The sequence below is a fragment of the Sinocyclocheilus grahami genome, unplaced genomic scaffold (assembly GCF_001515645.1).
Source record: "Sinocyclocheilus grahami isolate Dianchi unplaced genomic scaffold, SAMN03320097.WGS_v1.1 scaffold58.1, whole genome shotgun sequence".
In the NCBI taxonomy this organism is placed as follows: domain Eukaryota; kingdom Metazoa; phylum Chordata; class Actinopteri; order Cypriniformes; family Cyprinidae; genus Sinocyclocheilus; species Sinocyclocheilus grahami.
Genome location: NW_015505237.1, coordinates 1,242,288 through 1,251,532, shown reverse-complemented (window position 1 = coordinate 1,251,532; position 9,245 = coordinate 1,242,288). Strand labels below are relative to the sequence as shown.

The 9,245-nt window shown below is 38.2% G+C and overlaps 1 protein-coding gene across 1 annotated transcript in view; it reads right to left on the bottom strand.

Annotated features, from left to right (window-relative positions):
* Nucleotides 1-9,245, bottom strand: part of LOC107584326 (tRNA dimethylallyltransferase, mitochondrial-like) — a 100,872-nt gene that overhangs the window by 23,520 nt on the left and 68,107 nt on the right. Inside the window, exon 6 of the mRNA XM_016270903.1 lies at nt 1,777-1,886. Within this exon, the coding sequence (XP_016126389.1) occupies nt 1,777-1,886 (110 nt within the window). The remainder of the gene's footprint in view (nt 1-1,776; nt 1,887-9,245) is intronic.

Below are 9,245 nucleotides of genomic sequence, written 5' to 3'. Positions count from 1 at the left end.
TGTTGCTGCTAAGGGTGGCCCAACCAGTTATTAGGTTTAGGGGGCAAACACTTTTTCACACAGGGCCATGTAGTTTTGGATTTTGTTTTCCCTTAACAATAAAAACCTTCATTTAAAAACTGCATGTTGTGTTCACTTGTGTTATCTTTTACTAATATTTAAATTTGTTTGATGATCTGAAACATTAAAGTGTGACAAACATGCAAAAAAAATAAGAAATCAGGAAGGGGGCCAACACTTTTTCACACCACTGTATGTATATATATATATATATATATATATATATAGGGCTGTCAGTTTAACGCGTTAACTTAATTAGTTATGAAAAAATAACACGATTAAAATATTTTAACATGATTAACGCACTGGCCCCGCCCCCAGACCTGTACATCATCTTACATTACAGTTGACTATTCACAAACATAATGCAGGGCAACAACTCTTTAAATGCAGTTATGCCCGAAAATAAAAATAAAAAAAAGAAAAGAAAAAGATATTGGTGCAAAAATGCCCCTGTATGAGTTTTTGTCACACATTTATATCATATGATAAGCAATATCTCATGAGCAGCGAGAGAAATATCACACGAATGCTGTTTTTGTCACGAAGGTCACACAAACGGAGTGCAAATGTGATTTTATACAACAGTTCAGTAAACAAGAAGTTATTATTGTGCTGTATTTTAAAAACAATATTGTGTGTTTTTGTTCAATTTTGACAACGAAAATATTACCTCAGCCAGAAAACAAAAAAAAAAGTCACAAAAAATGACCTCAGCCACAAAAAGCCACAGCATAATTGTTGTGCGTCTCCGAGCAAAACAGCGGTGTTTACTTTCTGAATGAATCTGCGTTTTGCAACGAATTATGTGAATCAATGATTCAAAGAGAGAGACGTTTACTGAATTCCTGAATGAATCAGCCATTTGAACGAATCGACTAAAAAAAAAAAGACATTTACCGCCACCTGCTGATAGTTTTAGTTTCTTTAGAGTATCATTTCGTTTATTAAAAAAAATTAAGAAATAAATTATGTCATCATACTCACCCTCATGTTTTCGAACCTGAATGGCTTTCACTGCATAAACAAAAAGTACTGAGATATTTCTCAATTTATCTTCTTTTATGTTCCATACTGTATGTTAGGCCATTATAGCCTAAAGATTTAACATGATAATAGATTTAAATTATTTTGGGGGGGTATTTTTACAGCCAAATTAGATTGTGATTAATTAGATTAATTAATCACAGCACCCTGTTATTAATTAGATTTTCTTAATCGTCTGAATACTTAGGACCATGTGATATTTCGGTTTTTATTTTTTAATAAATCTGCAAAAATGTCAACAATTCTGTGTTTTTCTGTCAATATGGGGTGCTGTGTGTACATTAATGAGGAAAAAAAATTAACATAAATGATTTTAGCAAATGGCTGCAATATAAAAAAGAGAGAAAAATTTAAGGGGGTCTGAATACTTTCCGTACCCACTGTATATTATATATACTGTATATAAATAAATAAATGTTATAAATATATATAAAAATGTTATATCGGTCACACTGCTCTCTAAGAAATCTGTATCAGCTATCAAAAAAAAAGCAGTATCTATCAACCATTACTTGTTACTTTTAAAATGTTACTTAAAACAGTACTTTTGTTGGTCACCTCTCTATTATGCAGAACCGCCACGGTTGGGTTTCACAAGACAAATGATGATCAGTGGAGTGCAAAGGAGACATAATTTGTCAACTAAACAAGAAAGAAAACAAGTCAAACCTTTTGGAGGCAGTCCAGGATCTCTAAAGCAGGAGTAAGTACAGTAGTCTCCCAATTGGTCACGCCCGTCACATCCAAACCGTAAACTGGTGGTACATTCCTAGCAGGTCCTGAAAATTCAGAAGACAAATTGACAAAAGACGACACTGATGAAATAGCATCTTGATTAAACTTGCAGATATAACCATGGTGCAATCTAATGGTGTGAACACCGTGTACCCAGCTGATGTTCTTGACTAAATCTAATTGAGAAAAGTTAATGTTAAATCTTAGGCTAATGAATAAATTACTTTCCTTAACTTCCAGCTTGAGTGCATTGGGGAAAACAATGGCCATGATTTCCTGGTTATAGGAGGAAGAGCTAACACACAAGGACATAAAGTCAAAAAACTATCATAGGATCTATAAACTTGTTAATCTAACAAATTTAAAAATGTTAAAGGCAAAAGGGAAGAAAGGTACCGAATATGTCTGGTGGTGTGGTGCAGGGAAACAGTATGGAGAAGCAGGAAGGGCCTGCAGCAGCCTGAATCTGCTGAATCACTGCCGCTCGATAATCTCAAACAGCATTCTGACACTGTCAGCAGAGACGACCTCACTCTACCTCGCTCAACGCTATTGATCCACGCACAATACAGCAGACATGCACAGATAATGAGAGGCCCATACGTTAAACATGCAGAAGAAAGAAAAAAACTGTCTCACACACATAAAACAGAAAAGATTCAGTTTATTAGGGTGGTCTGGCTCCATGTCTCTATGTTATTCTGGTCCCTAGATGATATTTGGGATCTAGACAAAAGATTTTGATCCCACTGTAACAATCTCTTATGTCAATCATTCATGTCAGCAACACAAATGGTGCAGGGCAAGTTAGGTCCCGAAGTTCAACATTTAGGGTTGTTGTTGGCTGTACAATAACCCAACACAATGCTTGGCTCAGTAAGAACCACTTCATGTGCTCAGAACTTGTTACAAAAACACTGAATAGGCATTCTGAAATGTTGAGAAAACTTAAAATACTTTTAACACATCCCGTTGAGATACAGTCATACATTGTATGTGGTAAACTTGCCGTCTGGAACACAGAAACCACCTTTTGTCATAATTTTAAAATCCATCTAGGGGAAAAACTCATCTTTTTCTTCAAATGAGAGGTCATGACCTGCTGTCAAGCTTTACTCAAATCCTTCAACTTCTGTAATTAGACACAATGGCCAGCAGTGTTGGGGAAGCTACTCTGAAACTGTAGCTTTACCAGCTACAAGCTACTCAAAAATTAAAGTAGTTAAGCTACATTCAAGCTACCCTTCTGAAAAAGTAGCTAGCTACATTACAAGTTACTATCAGAAAGTATCTAGCTACATTGAAACTACTTTAAATTATTTTATTTTTTTTACATTTAACATTACAAATAACTGAATAATTGTTCATGAAGAATTATAATTAAGTTATAAGTAAGATATTTGGGGTTTAAAACAACATTGTAATACAATCATGATTTCAAAGAGTAGGGTGAATTCAGGTTGATTGGGACACATTTTCCAAGTCACTTCAATTACAAAGAGTGTCCCAATCATTTATTTTGTAAACTATCCGATACACACAATAATAAAATATGGTTATATAGTTACATTATCTCAAACTGACTGTCAAAGTGCAAAACTGCTACAAATGTAACATCAATGCAAGAACAAAATGTATGCAACTTAAACTGGATACGGAGGAGTTGTAAAATAGGCAGGTTAAACTCACAGCACATGCAGTATTTATTTACTGACTGTGAATGGAGCCGCTCTGAGACGTCAATCATCAGCGGTGCCCGTTGTAAAATAGACATTTGATAAAGTGCAATAAAGCAGGAAAATGTATCAGTTTAAAAAGGCTATAATTCACTTCCTGTATGTGCTCTTCGATCTCTTCTACATGCAGTACTGTGATGGCACCATGTTTAAAATGGTATCAGGTAGTAATACCAGAGTAAAAAGAACTGATCATCACATTCATGGAAAGTGGTTTTACATGGTATGCCATGTCACAGGTCCTAAAACATGATATTAAAATTGGCACTGCCAAGGTGCGTTGTTTAAGTTTTAAAAATGAATAAAGGCAAGAACAAAAAAAAGTAATTCTTGTTAAAGTATTACTGCATAAGCTAAAAAAAAAAAAAAAGTAAATGGTGCATATCTAGCCTTTTAAGTGGAGAAAACAACTTGCTCAGTAATTAACTAATGCAATTTGATTTGATCCAAGAAAGCTAACTTTGGTCATTGAAGTGTCACTATGACCAATTGCAGTGGTTTGGCTCAGGGAGGCTTAATTACGTCCTGATGAAGACATGAGCAGTTAAAATTTTCCTGCTGTGAAAACCAGTTTCAAGGCAGCATCTGTCTGCCATGATATTTTTAGAGCTGCTATTTTCAAACGCTGTCTAGTTGAACAGTCAAACTACTTGATATGACATCCTGTACTTACAAATGTTTGTTTTTCTTTTGAGGAAATGTTAGTAAAGCTGGCAAACGCACACAGAATATGGAAGAGCTCTCAAAATGTGTAGCCTGTTTATTAATTTTTATTACTGAATTGCACAATGGTGCTATAAAAATGGAGTGTTTGCATCCAAGAAGACAGTGACGGGTAGACACACTGCCTCATATTATATTATATTATATTATATATATACACACTAGGTGTATATATAAGGAAGAAACCTGACCTCTTACAACGTGCAGAATGCATTTGGACAAACTACTGGGGACACAAAGTCAGCAAAGTAACACTAAGCCCAGTTTTTACAAAACTGCTGTACAGTTACAACTGTACCTGTACTATAATTTTTGCTGTTGAAACCCTCTTAAGAACTTACAAGGAGTTCAGCTCAAAGAACAATGACTGAAGTAACCAATTAGCCACCAATTAAATATACTGCTGATAATATCATCCAGCCTTCACACCTGTTTGCCTGAGGTGAATGTTGCACAAGTCCAGCACTGTTACAAAGAGAAACATGCTTAAACGCTTCTTAAAAATGCAAGAAGGCTCTTAGTTAAATAATTACTATGCAAAAGCTTGCATGAAAATTAGCATAAAAGGCAAAGTACACAAATGCTGAAGATCGTTTGTAACCGTAGTTTAAAAGCTTATCACAGAAAATCAAATTCTTTGTCAAACAGTTCCTCAACGTCTGGCAAAAAGGAACCAACAGTTTCTAATTTGAGCCTCAGCCAACCACTGGACTGACTCCAAATGCAGTTTACTTCCTCATCACCCTGTTTGTTTACAACTAGAGCAGACCCAGATGACACCAATAAGTCTTACATAATCCTGAAACACAACAAAAACAGCATCCATAATATTAAACAAGACCCAATAAAATAATTAGAATAGAGAATTATAAACCTGAATGACAACCAAATAATAAAATGTGGGCATAACATATCATGAAATGCATTAAAATGATGATTTAAATATACCTCAAACACCTGCTGTATCAATTTTTGTATTTTTGAAAAACTGCACTATTAAATAGGCATAGTGGCTTAAACCCACTAAATATTAATTTTGAAAAATCCAAATATAAAATCCATTACTTTCTCCCAGCTAAAAAACTGAAAGTATGGATTATAATAAAGATGTTTCATGCTCCAAATGAGATACAAACTGCTTTATAGGACTAAATTTGCCTGTACATGTTTTGCATTAGCATCAAACACACAGGTGTTCCTTTACACAAGCCAGCCAGCATCCCACTTAGCTGACGTAAAGCATCTCTTTAGCCCAAACTAAACCTTGTTGCCTCTTGCTTGCAGTCGCTTCTAATCAAAGAAAGTTCTGCAGTCTTTATGTCTGCTATTGTGCTTGTCAGAAAAGAGCGGCAGCAGGTGGGCCTGCACAGAGACACCTGGCCTACCTGAGCCATGTGGGGAGTGGAGGACTTTCTTTTTTTGCACATTTATGTACCTCTTTAAACCTCTCTCTCAGGGGTATAGAAATGAGAGGGAACAGGGCAAAGATGGCCATCTGGGAGTAAACAGATGCTGAACTGAGGTCTCTCCATCCCGCCCAAAATTAAAATCTCAGTGAAATCTAATTCAAGTAATATTGCCGGACCTGAATGGTGGAAAAAAACGAGAGAACAAGGGTCTCTAACCACAGAGATCTCAAATATCTGCCTCAATGAGGCACCGCCTCTCCAGCGCACCCACGGCAGATAGCCGCATGGCTGCCGTCTTGTAAAATGTGAAAAGACCCCTCGCTCACCAACTGGCAGATCCTCTAGAATCTCCGAAGACATGGGCATCAGAAAACACACCGAGCAGTCACACCTGCTGCTGTTTGTGTGATAAGAGAGCCTAGGGCAGGAAAGGACGATGGAGTAGATATGGATTTCAGAACAGGACACCTGTAGGACTTTGTCAGTCAATTTTGGACATTCCGAACAGGAAGTGAGGGCTAAGAGAATGAGTGGCCGACAGCTGTAATCATTAGACTTCCAGCTGTAGGTTGCAGAACACCTCAACAGCTGTGTTTTTGCGTCTTATCATCTCTTAATCTCATTTGCTAATACATTACATGGCCATCCTCAGTATTTCTCTGTACGTCCTCTCACAAGTTCATCAACACACATTTAATGCACACAAAGGCCTGTATGCAAGCGGCTGGCAGCAGTCTTCCAGCGGGAATGTATTGTGGGAGTATGGGCGTGTCCTGAGGTGTGCGGAGTGTAAGGGGACACTTTTCTATGTCGCACCTGTTGCGCATCCCACTCAGGTTTCCCCTATTGCTGACAAAAGGCAAGAGACTGTTATTTAACGCTCACGTTGACTCCCAGAGCCGTCAACTGAGCCGTTGTCACAGTTACTTTCAAGCCGCTCGGCGCAATCTCCCTGGGGAAGCACAGATGGAAACGGCGCTCAGGTTCACCCTAATCTCAAATTCAGCTGTTACACTGACAACAGTAGGGATCAAACGGGCACAACTCTACAAGGAAGCTTGCTGACTATTTGAGCTGGCAACTGGCTGCAAATCAATTGATTTTCATAAGGGGGGCATATCACAAGAATGACTTTTCCAAATAATTTTTGACTGCTCTGAGAGTGATATTCCTTTCTTGGGCCAACAAGACCAATATACCAAACTGGCCCATACATATCAGCTTAGAGCTTAATTCACAAATAACCAACAAATTAAATGAAAAAGGAAAGAGGAATTGTTGATCACCTTGTAGAGGCCAGGAGGACAATGAACCCAAGTTTGCCCTCAATGATCCCACAGTCCTTATCCCCAAGAGGCCACACCCCAGACTCCAACCTCCTGCCACCAATCTGAATTCCTAGCAGTACACTAATGCCTGCAGGATTAGACCGGTCAGCTGAGGGCCCCATGAGGCCCTGGGATGCGTGGGGTGCGAAGGGAGGGATCAGTTAGGCCACTGACAGGCAGCCACAGGAGCTTAACCAGACCAAAAACAGGTCAGAGTCCAGCAAAAAGGGTGAGAGAGTGGTGGCAATGAATGCAAGGGGTTCAACGAGGATGAAACAACCCTGAGTTGCAATGACTTGAGGCCCACTGGCCTGGTGAACCTGGTTAAGTAAGGCAACAGTAAAAGTTGACCCAAGAGTTTAGCTGCTTCTTAGAAATCTAATAGCAGTGTTGTAGCACTCTCACTCCAGACAAGACTGGACTCTGACTCAAAGTTCGAGTTCAAGAGAATAACTGGTCTCTACTAGTTATAGAAAAAATGGTCTTGAACTTGAGACCGACTGGCTAACAGAGCTGTTAAAAGAGGAAATGTAGAGATAAATTTAGCTTGCTTCTTATGTAATTATTTTCTCATGTAATTAGGATGGCAAAATGATTGGTAAACTGCATAGACGGAGCAGAAATATACCACACTACAGGACTGATCACTGATCAAAGCAACAGACCATCTGGTGAAGATGAGGCTCTTCATATAACTCAAGGGATGAAGAGAAGCCGTAGAGGAAGGCCACATTTACAGACATCTCACCTAAAGCCAGCTGCCCTTGTGTTTAGGATCTGGCTGCATATGGTGGGACACAAAACTACTCTTAATGAGGACTAGCCAATGTCTCTGCCTAATCTCATTAGGGCTAACAGGATTGCTGGATTGCCTCTGTTGGGATGGGGAGCAAGGGGTAATCCAGTCTAGGATCCTCAGAAACCGAGGTCAGAGTCCAAAGGGAATGCCCGGATAATGTTGTGAGGAACAGCAGTTTAGTGGAAATCCAAGGTATATTGAAGACACTGGTTTGGTCAAGGCTGAAGTGCTTACAGGAAGCAGTGTAAGGTACATGAGGAACCCGAGCTGTACTTGGCGTGTTCATGAGAGTACATCAGAGATGTAGCAATGTTCAATTTATGAACAAATCATTCAACTCAAATCTTGTATAAATAAAAAAAATGGTCTGAATAACTCGTTCAAAAATTGGAATTTTAAGTCAAGAAGGTTTGTAACAACATTTGACAAAATGATTTTTTTGGGGAAAATTATTTGTTTAAAGGGGTCCTATTATGCTTTTTCACTTTTTGGTGTAGTGTGTATGTTTGAGCATAAAAAGATCTTCAAACTTACAAATCTCAAAGTCCACTCCAAAGGGAGATACTTCGTTTTTTTTAAATCCCTTTTCAAGAACTACAACGAACGGCTCGTTTGGACTACAGCGTTTGTTTTCCGGGTTTTGTGATATCACAAAGCGGCCCATTAGAATATCATTAAAATAATTCTCGCCAACGGAAATACGAATGGTTGGGGGGTGGGGAGGGGCGAGGCCGTGGTTAGAATGCTTGGTTGAGTGCATCAGACAAGACGACGAAGAAGTAGTGCTGCTGTAGCCTAGGGATGGGCGATATGGGCTTTAAAATATATCACGATAATTTCTGATATTTATTGCGATAACGATATCAATGACGATAATTTAGGGAATCCTGTTTCTTTAGAGCAGTGGTCACCAACCTTTTTAGGCCCAAGATCCCTGACCTCGGCCTTTATGAAAGACAAGATCTACCTATTGAAGAATTGATAGAAAAAGACATCCCAGATTGTACTTCAAATTTGAGGCCTTTTACTTAGTATTTTAATTAGTGATACGCCGATCATAGCGGATTCAGAATTCAGATTTTCTTTTTTTTTTCTTTTTTAACTAGCAAATTGGATTCTGATACTGATTTTTGAGGCAAATTTATTTATTGGCTATTTGCTTTATAACAAACAAACTGGCTTTAAACAAAAATATCTAGCCATTTGAAATTAGAGGCAACCACCGCATTTTAATCATGATCTGCACGTGCAGTTGTTTTTGATTTGATTTAGATTAATTTCAGGATTTAAAACAAAAACAGAATGGTCTCACTTTTAGATGTTATTTATTTATTTGCTACATAAAACATCTGCACGAAACAAAAACAGCAGGTCTGAATGAGACGCACTCTCTGACAGCAGGTGGCGC